The 14585-nt window shown below is 42.9% G+C and overlaps 1 protein-coding gene across 2 annotated transcripts in view; it reads right to left on the minus strand.

Moving 5' to 3' along the window:
• Nucleotides 1-402: 402 nt before the first annotated feature.
• The window catches only part of CASTOR2 (cytosolic arginine sensor for mTORC1 subunit 2), a 138640-nt gene continuing 124457 nt past the window's right edge, over nt 403-14585 (minus strand). For both annotated transcript variants that reach the window (XM_033922575.1, XM_033922577.1), the window contains 5 exons: nt 13854-13977; nt 10293-10403; nt 7586-7668; nt 5231-5325; nt 403-1328 (listed from right to left, as the gene is read on the minus strand). In XM_033922575.1, the coding sequence (XP_033778466.1) occupies nt 1263-1328; nt 5231-5325; nt 7586-7668; nt 10293-10403; nt 13854-13977 (479 nt within the window). In that variant the 3' untranslated portion in view covers nt 403-1262. The remainder of the gene's footprint in view (nt 1329-5230; nt 5326-7585; nt 7669-10292; nt 10404-13853; nt 13978-14585) is intronic.

A 14585-nucleotide genomic window follows, 5' to 3' on the forward strand; every position in this document is an offset into this window, starting at 1 on the left:
TATACATATGTGAATTCAGTTTTGTAACAGCATCTCCTACCAATCCAGAAAAGAACCTAAAGGTCAACATGAGCCACAGCTGCCTGAAGCAGTCAAAGGTTTTTTGCATATTGGCACAGTCAACATGAGGATATCATTAATTTTGGGGGGACTAGGACCATGAAATGAAAATATAGAAAGTCACTTTTGCTCAATAATGGAAACTATCATTTCCTCTTGGGAAGAAAAAGTGACCCTACAAAGGCAATATAGATTGGCCCACGACAAGGATGTCATTTTGTCTTGGTCATTACTCCCGAAGATTAATATTTTCAGGTAGCAATTTTCATACGGGCACATATATTCAACATATGCTGCAGACACTCATTTACACATTAACAAAGAAGCAATTTTCAAATGGTCTACACAACGTGTGTGAAAATAATTTATTCCCAAACTTTGCCCCAATTTTCATAGTAAATGTACACGCATGCTTTCGCTTTGAAACTTGTCATCGGCTCAAACTGCCTGTAAATATTTGTACTTGCTTTCTGGTGATTTTTATGGAAAAACATGAAGCATTGATTTAAAAATTTAATCTATCCGTGTTATTTTCATTCTCACCCTCTGGCCTAATGAAGCCTCCAGGAACGTTTCCTCTGGATATGGCTAAAACTATGAATTTGTTGTGGAGCGCCCACACTTTTAGCCATCCTGAGGAGGAAAAGTTTCAGATAGCTAATTTAAACAGAGAAAATGCTTTTTATCCCCATAAATAACTTTGTGAATACTGATCAGTTTATCATCTGCCCAGTAAAAGGACTGAGGTATTGGGTTGCTATCTTTATACGCTTGCCCGCTGCCAGAAAAAGAATTCATAGTTTTAAAATAGAGCAATGCATTTTTCCTCATTTACTCTTGCGACAACACTCCGTGATGACATAAACCCCCTCTCTTTGAAGACAGAGAGGAATCCGAGAGCATTTTTAATGACTTAATTGGGTGATTGCACCAAGTGTTTTTTGGAATTACTGTGCTGGTGTGTATTTACAAATATATTTTCACCACAGGGAAGCAGCCAGGTTGCACTATGCCTCGGAAGTCTAAAGTAAAGAAACCTTCATTGCTGAAAAGGAAAATGAAATGACAAAGCCGGAGCTGCTTCTACTGGTCTTCCCCCCCCCTCCACAGTTTCTCTTGCCATGACACTTTTCTGGATACAGCTTCACAAGGAAAAAATTAGGTGGGGCATGGATAGGGTCTTGGTACCACATCGGAGGTTTCTAATGCTTCTCTGCTTGACTGACTTGGAGAGCGTTGATCACGTCTTTGATGTTTTCCTCTGGCACCTGTGGAAACCAAAGCAGACATTGAACATTTGCGCAGTTGGTAGCCTTTATTTTAGAATAAAAACAGAACTGGAGATATATTCAAATTTTGCATCGATACTGTTATCACACTGAGGAATGGGGGTGGCATAAGATCTAGGGCACTGTAGTCCCTAAAATTTCAACCAAGTTTCTCCAATACCAGACCATTGAAAAACAAAAAACAAACACGGGGGAGAACTTCTTTAAACCTACCAGAGATTTTTTGCATTCTATGGACTTTCACAGCAGAACTCACATTTCTAACCAACTGACTTTCCTGCCAAAATTCAAATTGGTGGACTGCTCTGTTCCCAAAGTCACACTGAAGACTTCAGAGAATACCTTGAAGAAAGCCACAGCGTGGTGGTTGAAATGTCGGTTTCTATCTGACAAAGACGCAGTGAGACCCGGAAACCTGCAACAAGCACAATGCCAGCTGTGGAAACCCTGAGAGAAACAAACTTCCCTAGATTTTTTTAAGCCAAATAACTGAATTAGAAAGCCCTAGTTAATATTTCTTTCTGGCAGAATACTAATCTAGACAACCAACAGAAAGAGTACTTTGCCTTATGAGAGGCAAAAAAAGTCAAGAGAGATGCCCTAAATCAACCTCCAACTCTGCCTCTCTGACATGAAAACCTGAACAACAAACTACAGCTGAACGCCTCCAAGACCCAACTTTTATGGATCAGGAAAAAAGTACCAAATACACACGCCCAGCACTATCATGGGACTCCACCTCACTAACAGCAGCAGATCAGGTACGCAGCCTAGGAGAAACATTAGATGGCCACCTGTCCCTGTCCACCCACATATGTCAAGTCGTTTCCACCTCCTTCTACTACCTCTGCCAACTGAGAAGGATCAAACCTTACATCTCTAAACTTGACCTAGCCCAACTCCTCTATGTCTATGTTCTCTCCAGGATGGATTACTATAACTCCCTATTTAATGGAGTGGCTAAAAAAGATCTCAAACGCCTCCAGCGTGTATAAAACACAGCAATCCACTGTGGCTGTCTAAATGGTAAGCTCTTCTGTGCAGGGACTGTTTACTACATGTTAAATGCACATGTACAGCGCTGCATACCTTTTAGTAGTAGTAGAAAGGTACTCCGATTAAGCAGTTCTCCATTGAATAAAGGAAGTCACAGTAGGTATTTTCCTGTCCTTGGAGGACTCGCAATTAAACCCCCCCCCCCAAACAAAACTTACAAAAACCTACAGTGGGACTTGGACCGGCTACCTTTGACTCTCTGCCCTGATTCTCAGCTGGCTGTGCTAATCTGCTCTCTAAACTACACCAACATCCATGTTCCATTTATTGTCCGAGAAACAACAAAAATGGAAGACCCAATGTTCCACAGTGAAATCAATCCAAACGATAAAAACAAAAGACTGGATGATGTTCTAAAAAGATGACATTTATTTCTCAGATCTGTTCATGATCCCCTTCTTTATCATTCCTAGCATTCTGTTCGCCCTTTTCGCCGCTGCTGCCACACATTGCGCGGATGGCTTCATTGACTTGTCGATCATAACTTCCAAGTCTCTTTCCTGGGAGGTCTCTCCAAGTACCGCCCCAGACATCCTGTTTTCGTGCATGAGATTTTTGTTACCTACATGTATCACTTTACACTTATCAACGTTGAACCTCATCTGCCATGTTGATGCCCATTCCTCGAGCCTGATTATGTCACGTTGCAGATCTTCGCAATCCCCCTGTGTCTTCACTACTCTGAATAACTTCCTATCGTCCCCAAATTTAATCACCTCATTTGTCGTACCAATGTCCAGATCGTTAATAAAGATGTTGAAGAGCAAGGGCCCAAGCACCGAGCCCTGCGGCACCCCACTGGTGACGCTCTTCCAGTCCGAGTATTGTCCATTTACCCCACTCTCTGTTTCCTAAGCTCGAGCCAGTTTTTAATTCACGTGAGTATTCCACCCTCAATTACATGGCTGAAAATCCAGATATACAATGTCGACCGGGTCGCCCTTGTCTAACTGTGTGATTACTCTCTCAAAGAAGTGCAGCAAGTTCATCAAACATGATCTGCCTTTGCTGAAACCATGCTGACTGGTCCTCATCAGCCCGTGTCTGTCAAGGTGATCAAAGATGTGGTCCTTTATCAGTGACTCTACCATCTTTCCCGGTACTGAGGGCCTATCCCAGGCCCTCTTGAATTCAGACACAGTCTCTGTTTCCACCACCTCTTCTGGGAGACTGTTCCATGCTTCTACCACCCTTTCTATAAAAAAGTATTTCCTCAGATTACTCCGGAGCCTATCACCTCTTAACTTCATCCTATGCCCTCTCATTGCACAGATTCCTTTCAAATGAAAGACTCGACTCATGCACATTTATATTACGTAGGTATTTAAATGTCTCTCTCATATCTCCCCTCTCCTGCCTTTCTTCCAAAGTATACAGATTGCGATCTTTAAGTCTGTCCTCATACACCTTATCACGAAGACCACACACCATTTTAGTAGCTTTCCCATGGACCGACTCCATCCTTTTTATACTTTTTGAAGGTGCAGCCTCCAAAATTGTATACAATATTCTAAATGATGTCTCATCAGAGTCTTATACAGAGGCATCACTACCTCCTTTTTCCTACAGACCATACCTCTCCCTATGCAACCTAGCATCTTTCTAGCTTTCGCCATCACCTTTTCAACCTGTTTGGCCACCTTAAGATCATCACATATAATCACACCCAAGTCCCGCTCTTCCATTGTGCATATAAGTTCTTCACCCACTAAACTGTACCGTTCCCTCAGGTTTTTGCAGCCCAACTGCATGACCTTGCATTTCTTAGCATTAAATTTTAGCTGCCAAATTTCAGACCATTCTTCACCAGGTCTTTCCTTCATGTTATTCACACCATCCAGCGTGTCTACTTTATTGCAGATGTATTTTGAATTGATGGTTATTTCACACCTGAAATAACCTCGTTTTTGACACTGGGATTTGCTGTATAATTGTACCCCTGACGCAGCCTGAGGATGAAACATGGTCATGTCAGATTTACCAATAAAGAACAATTCCTACAATTTGTGGTGGTAATACTTGGTTCATCATGCAGTTGTTATTGCATTACTGAGCCTCCATGATTTGCCAGCCAAGCTCCCTGCCAAGTTTATACAACTGGCCGATATTAAAATGCTGATGCTACTCCAGTGAATGGATCAGAGAGCAAAAGTCTAAGGACCCGAGACTGGAGAATGAGAGGGGACAAATAAAGAAAATACAGTCTCCATTTCCTGTTCTTTCTGCCTTTTTAAATTATTATTAAAGTATAATAAAAACTAGGGTTACTATTTTTCAGACTTCAAAAATCTGGACACATGCCCCACCCGTTCCACCCCAGTCCCTCCAAGTTCAGCTTCCAACCCCACCCCCCACAAACCTCCTCTCTTCTTCCCCGACAAGCTCCGGCCGCGTCTGGAATATACGCGGATGTGTGTGACGCCATCCGTGAATGTTCAGATATCCTCATGGTGTGGCTGGAGCTCGTTGGGGGCTTTCCAAGACCCGGACAAACTACTGGGTTTTGGAAAGTTCGTCCGGGATTCTGGACATCCTTTTAAAAAGAGGACAGGTCTGGGTTTTCCTGGGCATTTGGTAACCCTATTAAAAATAGGAATATACACAGTACAGACAGATGAGCAGCTTGTGTTCCCTCAAACCATGCTGAACATTAAACCATTCACACTTTTCAGCCGTCTGCAGTGAACTACGAACACACTGCAGAATGGGTAGTCACACGCCATTAACTTTCCTGAGCTACATCCCTCCTTCCCCCTCTCTCGTCTCCTCATATTGTTCAACCAGCCTCTCCCTTCCCCCCTCCTACTATTCATAAAAACACTTACCAGAGCATGATCAAACTTGAATGTACTAATATAATAAGCTGGGATGTCAGCAGCAGCCAAGGGCTCAGAAATCTGAGCTACAATTCCACATTCATCTACAGAGAGAGAGAGAGAGAGAGAGAGAGAGAGGGTAGAGAGAGAAAAGAGAAAGAGAGAGAGAGAGAAAGAGAGAGGGGCCTGTCAGTGGAATGGAAGCAAAACTGCTGGGAAGTTGCAATGAGAGCAAGGCAACTAAATGGCTGTGTCAAAAAACACAAATTTAACAAAAAAAATTAATTCATCAGAATACCACACAGAGATTACTTTGACTACTTGGAATGTAATAAAGGTTTTCCTCATAAAAGTGAAAAATTATAAAAACCATGTGAGAAACATTTGCAAAAAAAAAAAAAAAAAGCTATTTGCTACAGAACTCAACCCTCTACTTTTTGAAAGAGAAAAAAAAAAAAAAAAGCTTTGAAAATAAGCCTCTTAATTTGAGCACTTAACCAGTAACTCAAAGCACAGTACAAAAAGTAGAAATTAATAGAGAATGACACGAGGACAGAATTTGTCTCCGTCCCACAGATAACCATGGGAAACCATCCTATGTCATTCTTTTAGTGTCTATCTCAACCTCAGTCCTTCTACACCAGCATTCTTCAATGCAAGGCTTGAGTGTCAGTTGCTGGGTTCATTCATACTCTTGATTCTTCCATCTCTCCTTAAAGAACGACATGGGAATGGTTTACCATGGTTAAATGCGGGGACGGGAACAAATTCTGTCCTCATGCTATTCTCTAGACATCTTCCATGTAGAACACGTCATACATTCAGCTACTTACCCTCTGTTCCCTACAATAAAGAGCTTATTCTACAGAACACAAGTGATGCAGATATATTTTTTAGGGGTCATAGACTTGATATACTGCCTTTCTCTGGTACAACCAAAGTGGTTTACATAGTCTATTCTGGGCAGTGGCATAGTATGGGGCGGGGGGCGGTCCGCCCTGGGTGCCATCTTGGTGGAGGCACCGGCACCTGTCCTCATCTCTGCCCCACCCCCCCTACTGCACACCTGCCCCTTCCCTTCCCCGTGAGCAGCAACCCCAACATGCTGCTTACGCCAGCATTGGCTCTTCCTCCAACATCAATTCTTGGACCCGCACCTAGGAAGTGATGTCAGAGGAAGAGCCGACGCTGGTGTGAGCAGCTCGGGCTGAGAACATTCAAGAGGTACAGGGGAAGGGAATGGGGGGGAGGGAAGAGGGGGCAGGAGGGGAAGGAGCGGATGGGGGTGGGGGAGGGGAGGGAAGGAGAGAAGAGAAGAGGATGGGGAGGGGCGCCTCTCACCCTTGCTAGGCCACTGATGCTGGGTTCACAATCAATTAGTTTCTGTGCCTGGAGCAATGAAGGATTAAATGACTCGCCCAGGGTTACAGGTTGCTGCAGCGGAACTGAACTCAGTTCCCCAGATTCCTAGCCCACTGCACTAACCATTATGCAACTTCTCCAACTCCTATACAGGGATGTAATTACCCTGTGAGCACTTACTGCCACCCATTTTGTAAGCAGAAAGGGCTCAGGTGCAGTGGTGTGGTGAGGGATGTTGGCACCTGGGGCGCTGGCACCCAGCATTGCTGCTCCGTGTGCCCCCCCGCATTCTTTCCTGCTGCTTGGGCACCCCCCCATCTCTACTTGGGCGTCCCCCATGAACCTCTTGAAATGTTTACCAGTGCGAGCAGCATCTTCCACCCACTGCTCGCGCTGGCGTCGGCTCCCTTCCGACATCACGTCTTGGTCCTGTAATTAAGAAGTGACCTCAAAAGGGAGCCGAAGCTGGCATGAGCAACAAGAAGAAGATGCTGCTCGAGCTGGTGAACATTTAAAGAAGCATGCAGGAGGGAGGAGAGGCCCCCCTGCAAAGATGGTGCTTGGGGCAGTCTGTCCCTCCCCTCCCCCCCAACTATACCACTGCTCATTTGTACTCCTGTGCTAACTAGTTAGTGCACATCCCTTCAAATAAAATGTAAAATATTTTCTCCTACAGTTATCAGATGCAGGTTTGGCATTTATGCAAGATATCTGAGCATGGCTAGTGTATGTTATTTTAAACAGTGTTAGGCACACTTTAACACCTAAGCAAGCTTAGTAAAAGGGCCCTTATGCTTTTTTTTTTTTCATGCAACATATGTCAGCTAGTAGGCCAAATCAAATGATAAATTCAGGAAGATTTGCTATTTGCTTTGATTTTATTCATGGAAAGTTTGGCATTGCAGTCATTTGCATAGGAAAACTTCCTAGAAAACCTAACATTTCAGCTTCCTGAGTGTGGGCACGTATCTGGATTAAACAAAACGAAGAATAACTACCTACCAAAGCCAAGCGGTTGCCCTCCAATGCGAACCATCTTCCAGAGCTCTCCAGACGCACTTGTGAATAACAAATTATTAGGAAACCTTGAAAAAAAAAAAATGGTCAAAAAGAAAAGTTAAAGTGCAAGACAGGAGCTTTTTATACTATGATTCTAAGGTTCCTTTCACTTTCAAAGCAGACCCTTTTTTATACTTCGAACCAATTCAGTGAAAGCCTGGAAACAGGAGAAAATTTATCGGGATAAAATGAGAAGCAATGGATTGCAAGGCTTATTCTTCCTCTCTGCTGTATTCTAGTCAAATCTGCCTGTACTCGGATGCCCTGACTTGTCCCCTTTGTACACTTTGTATTTGATAGAGCTCTGAAATGTTTTGTTCTCCAAACCAGAGTTTCTCAGGTCAGTGCTGGAATATCCTCCTTGCCTTCCCCAGCAGGCTGGATTTTGCGCTATGCACAATGCTTATGCATGAGGATGTGGTAAGAGTGGTTAATGTAGCACGTTTAAAAAAAAAGGTTTGGACAAATTCCATAGTCTGCTGTTGAGAAAGACATGGGAGAAGCCACTGCATACCCTGGATCGGTGGCATGGAATGCTGCTACTATTTGGGTTTTTGCCAGGTATTTTTGACTTGGACTGGCCTCTGTGAAGACAGGATACTGGGCTAGATGGACCATTGACCGGACTCAGTAAGGGTATTCTTACGTTCTCATGTGCGCCAAGTATAGGACAATCAAGCCATTGTGACATCACTAATGAGGTTGGCTCTTAGGCATTGGTGGAATGAGGCATTATGACATCACAATCTCAGCTCTGGAATGCTGCTACTATTTGGGCTTATGCCAGGTACTTGCGACTTGGATTGGCTTCCGTGAAGACGGGATACTGGGCTAATGGACTATTCTTATGTTCTTCGAGGTAGACTTACATAATACCATGGAGACATTGCACACAAACGGGAATTCTATAAACGGTGCCTACATTAGGCAATGCTAAGTGCCCTAATTCCAGTCATCTAGTGGCACCTAAGTTCAGGATCAGTTCGGGATTTTTTATTGGCTTAATCGGCGTGATAATAGACTATGCCAGTTTTCAGCCAATCGTAAAGACCCAAAACAATAAACAATTTAATAGTTCGACAGACTCTTAGGATGTCTAAGTGGAGGCACCCTCCCACACCTAAGGGCATGTATCTCAAACTAGGCGTGGTTATGTGCAGAGAATAGGTGTAGTTGGGCGTCTGACATAGGTGCTGCAAAATTAGGTGCATGTAAAGCTGACCTAATGGAGTGGCACCTATGTATAGGACACCTAAGTTTGATTAGGTGCTTCTAGGCATGATTCTATAAACACCGCATAGCAGTTGATTGACAACCGCACCGAACGGCACCTTCAATGTAGGTGACCCCCATTTGTGCAGGCTGACGACATCTCCTATTAAGGGCCCACTCAGATCGCGAGCAGAAATGCTAGTTTCACAACTCTTTGGTGTTGCAACCCAGTATTTAAGAAGCCTTGGGCTATAGGCTTGGTCTTCACTCCTGGTCCAAGGGCCACTATCAGGATTTTCAGGATAACCCTAATGAATATGCATGATGGATTTGCATGCCAGTCCTACACCACAGAGCAGTGTTTCTCAACTCAGTCCTGGAGTACCCCCCCTTTGCCAGTCAGGTTTTCAGGATATCCATAATGACTATGCATGAAAGAAATTTGCATATAATGAAGGCAGTGGAAGCAAATCAAGTAACATAGTAACATAGTAGATGATGGCAGATAAAGACCCGAATGGTCCATCCAGTCTGCCCAACCTGATTCAATTAAATTTTTTAAATTTTTTCTTCTTAGCTATTTCTGGGCAAGAATCCAAAGCTTTACCCTGTACTGTGCTTGGGTTCCAACTGCCGAAATCTCCGTTAAATCCTACTCCAGCCCATCTACACCCTCCCAGCCATTTGAAGCCCTCTCCAGCCCATCCTCCACCAAACAGCCATATACAGACCCAGACCGTGCAAGTCTGCCCAGTACTGGCCTTAGTTCAATTTTTAATATTATTTTCTGATTCTAGATCCTCTGTGTTCATCCCACGCTTCTTTGAACTCAGTCACAGTTTTACTCCCCACCACCTCTCTCGGGAGCGCATTCCAGGCATCCACCACCCTCTTCGGAAAGTAGAATTTCCTAACATTGCCTTTGAATCTACCGCCCCTCATATAAACAAACAAACCACATGGCTCGACATGCACGTGTTTCAGCCAATATGGCCCGACTCAGGAGCCTCAGATTAATCGGGTACTTGAGTGGTACAGCCTACAATAATTGAAATACCTCGTTCAAGTATTATGAATTCTATGCAATAGAAGATACTGCACCGGTCTCTACACATATGAACAGCTTAAAAAAAAATAAAAATCAATATGCATATTCATTCATTGTGCATGTCCTGCAAACCTGACTGGCAAAGGGGTACTTCAGGACAAAGTTGAGAAACACTGCCATAGAGAATATGCCTCAAATTAAGAAAGACTGCAAGATTAACTACCAAACTAGCGAATTTTAAAATCAGCGAGTCAAGTTTAAGCTTATTCACATTTGATATACCACTCTTAAGGCAGCTCAGATAAATGTTCCATTGGGGCATGGTATACTGGCATACTTGAGTTTTCTTGAAACCAATGGAACCCCAATAACAAATCAGCATGGCCTCACCTCTGCTGCGTTTGCACATCCATCACCAAGGAAATGTATCCCTCAATGAGAGAAAAAGAAAAAAAACGAATGTGGCCAGAGTCATCGTTGCCCGCCACCGACTCTTTTACTCTAAAAGAAACAAAAAGACAAGTCGAAGGGTCAGTCATTATGAAGTCAAAGGTCAACAAATCATATTGGGTGCCTTCCTACATCTATCTAGCCAATTCTCTCTCAAGCTTTTAGGCATATTGCTTTAACTCTGCAAAGTTCTGTGGGAGCTTTCTGTAGTAATTGAAACAGAAATTATCCCATTTAGTACAGGGTTGTAGCAACGTTCAGAACAAAAAAACATTAACAAAATGATGGCTCTTTTCAAAATCTCAGTCCCTTAAAGGAGAAAATCAAACTGAGGTAAAGCTGTGGCACCGTCAGCTGGTCAAGAGCCCATGAGACCTCCGCACTAAGCAAGGAGTGAGCAAGCTTGAAGGGGTACTGTGAACCAAAAACAAAAAACAACCCAGAAAAATCTCCAAAATGTTTTTTGTTATATCTTCCACAGAACTTGGCCAATTATTATGAAATTTAGTGCATTGTGCCCTGAATGAAATTGATGTAAAATGTTGTAAATAATTCCCACCCAGTGGTGTAGTGGGCAGGTGGCGAGGCAAATCACCTCGGGTGCTATCTTGGTGGGGGCGCTGGTACCTCTCCACCCTCCATGCCATGTTTGTGCCCTCTCTCCTCCATATCTCTTTAAATCTTCGCCAGCATGAGCAACTCCTCCAGCCTACAGTTCGTGTTGGCCTGGCTCCCCTTTGAAATAACTTCCGGGTTGCAGGGCCAGAAGTGACATCAGAAGGAAAGCCAATGCCAGCATGAGCAGCAGCCAGAGAAGCTGCTTGCACTGGTGAAGATTTAAAGAGGTACAGAAGGAAGGGAGGGTGCCTCTTACTCTCGCTACCACTGTTCCCACCGCACCACAACCCTACCTGGTGAAAAATGAATTGTTGCTATGGGATACGTGCGAAGCAGATAGTTTGCGAGCAGTCTCTGTATCAAAATGGTTTTCACTGCAGAAGACCGAATTCTGATAAAGAACTTAGTATTGCTAAAAGGTTATAGCAACCAATGATTGTTGAAAGAGTTCCCACAGAAAGGTTGGAACAAAAATGGCCTTGCTGTGCTGCTACGCAAGATCTGAGCAACGGGCACTGTGAATTGTAAGTCAGGCAGCGGACAGCTGCGCTCGATTTGCACACAAGAGCACATTGACGTCATACGCGATCTTGACTGAGCCAGGAGGATGTGCGGCAAACACCCCAAACTCATGATGATCTGAAATTAAAGTGTCTTAAAAAGCATCGTGCCTAAGAATTAACTTTACACAACACATGTCTGAAATGGTGCAAGCAGCTTTTGACCAATAACCGAAGCACAGCGTTAGCTTCATCTGGTTTACAGAGGAAAATATATTTTCAGCAGCAACACTGTCGCAGCCTTGAGAAGAGGAGGCTGCGAGGGGACATGATAGGAGACGTTCAAAATACTGAAAGACATCGATAAAATAGAGCAGAAAAACAAATTATTTACATTGTCCAACGTGACACGGATAAGAGGACATGGTTTGAAGCTAAGGGGGGACAAGTCCAGGACAAATGTCAGGAAGTTCTGCTTCACGCAGTGAATGGTGGACGCCTAGAATGCTCTTCCAAAGGAGGTTATTAAGGAATCCACTGTGCTAGGATTCAAAGGCAAATTAGATGCACATCTCCTTACGAGAGGCATAGAGGGATATGGGTGATTAAAACTACATCAGGTGTATACCTGACTGGGCCTCTGCGTGTGCAGATCGCCGGACTCGATGGACCATGGGTCTGATCCGGAGATGGCAGTTCTTATGTTCTTATGTACATGCCTTCAACAACACTGAAGTGTGGGGTTAATGCCAAACGCCTACTACCGACCTTCCCAACCTTCAGCCAATCAGTTATGGTCTCGGTTGCAATCTCGAAACTTGGATTCACAGATCTGTTCTTCATTGACCCTGGGGTTAAGTTCAACGGTTCATACTACCGGGACGTCCTTTTGATGCTGAAGCTGTTGCCAGCACATCAGGTAAAGGACACTGTAGAAATGAAACATCAGGAGACCCCAGACTTCATTGGTCCAGACCTCTGGCCTTCAAATTCACGAGACCTAAACCCAGTGGACTTTCGGATCTGGGGGCTCATACAGGAATGTGTCTACCAGACAGCGATATCCAACGTCAAAGACCTTAACAGCGCCTTTTCCTTGTTTGAGCTGAGTTGAAGCAAAGCGCCGTTGACAAGTCCAGTGGCATCCAAGGATGAGGGTGTGCCTTCATGCAAAGGGAGCGTACTTCAAACATCTGCTTAATTGAAATATCACTTTTTGGCTTTACATTTTTCTGCAAGTTACACCATAAAACAAAATATTTTTGATGTGTTTTTATTCAGTTCACAATTCATTTTCACAAGGTATTGATGTGGTGTGGGGGGAAATATGTATAGCAAGAAACACAGTGAAGGCGACCTTAGGTGTTCAATCTCTTATCGTGTCTATTAAGACTTACATGATTAATAGTTTATACACAAGATATTGAAGCGAGTGAAGGCTTTTTTCTTCCAAGGTTTATATTATCAAGGATACTGTAGAAAAGGCAACAATTATATGTGATATTTTTCAATTTCTGTTGTACGAATATTCTTCAGACTCCTGAGGACGAGTCTTTATTAAGGACACAGTAAAGAGATAGAGCACTTAAGGTCGCTGTCAATGTGTTTCTTGCTGTTATACCTTGAGAAGGTAGCATCTCCTGTTTTCCTGTGGGAAATATTTACAACATTTTAATTTAATTTATTTATAACATTTATTTACAACACTTAATTTATCTGAATTTCCAAACTTTCAAGCCCTGACTAACTCCACCTTTAACACGCTCCCTCTTCCCATACATCTCACTTCCATCTGCATATTTATTTCCCCCAAAACTTATGTTGTCATCTGTACTTATAGCTGAACCTGTAATCACTCTGTTTGCTTTCAATACTGTATACTGTCTAGAACTGAAAAGATATGTCGGGATATAAAGCTATTATTATTTTACATCAACTTCGTTCAGAATATGACACTAAATTTCATAAGAATCGGCTAAGTTCTGTGGAAGATACGACAAAAAATATTTTGGTGTGGGGGTTTTGGGTTCACAGTGTATATTCTTTAACATCAACCAGTAAGGAATTGTGGAAAACAGTATCTAGACCTTGGAGTTCATCCACTGTTAGTAGTAATCCAGTAATGTCGGTATTGTGGATCGAGACCTATTTTATATCAAATTCTCAAACCTGCAGCAACCTCAGTTTTTATTTGCATGATACTTTTCTGTGGAATTTTTCCCTTTCAAAGGCTGGAGGTAAATGATGCACTGCTTCAAATCACACAAACTCAGAGACTTTATGCTTTTTAATTTTTGTTCTCAATTAGCCAGTCTGCAAATCTGCTCTGCGGTGCTGCTTCATAAAAAAAGTTCATCCAGCTGTTCTGCTGTGGAAAACTTACCCATTGGAGTAAAACATAACGTCCATTAGCAATGTAGCAACGGTGGGAAGGGTATCTGGATCGAGGCTGGTGACACAGAACATATTACTGGGGCTGGAGAGCGGATGAATGACAGGCCTTTGAACTGAAGAGAGAGAGATAAAAGCAAGTTATACTTAGCCAATCCTTCTGACCAATGTCCAAACACAAGTATGGCCCGATACATGTTGCTCAGACATTTAAAACATGCCAAAGTTCTCAGACTAATTGAAAATTACATTTGAAAAATAATTTCCATATCATCTCAGCATGGTTGTACTATCTCAATTGATGAAGTATCATGTGTTAAAAAAAGAAAAAAAAAAAAAGTGAAGGCCAATTCTATACATGGGGCTCAAATCTGTATATGGTGCCCAAAGGTTGGGCCACATTTACAATCCTTTGCCTCACCAAGATATGGCTATTTAAGCAATTAGATAGATAAGTGAAATAGGTTCCCAATTTATATGAGTTAGTACGATTTGCACAGTTGCACAAAAGTGAAAAATTATTACTGTTTGGAGTGCTGTGATTGACCAAGGGGAGGGGAGGGGGGTCGCATTTAGGGGCTTGTCCCTGTTTGCGGGTTCTCTACCTGAGGGTTCTGATCACTTCTTAGGTAATTGTTACTGATGCAAGATTAAATAGGGTGTGATCGTTAGTACATTTTTGAACTATTATAATTTGACATCATATGACCCCTTTCTGTCAATG

The sequence above is a fragment of the Geotrypetes seraphini genome, chromosome 15 (genome assembly GCF_902459505.1).
Source record: "Geotrypetes seraphini chromosome 15, aGeoSer1.1, whole genome shotgun sequence".
In the NCBI taxonomy this organism is placed as follows: Eukaryota; Metazoa; Chordata; class Amphibia; order Gymnophiona; family Dermophiidae; genus Geotrypetes; species Geotrypetes seraphini.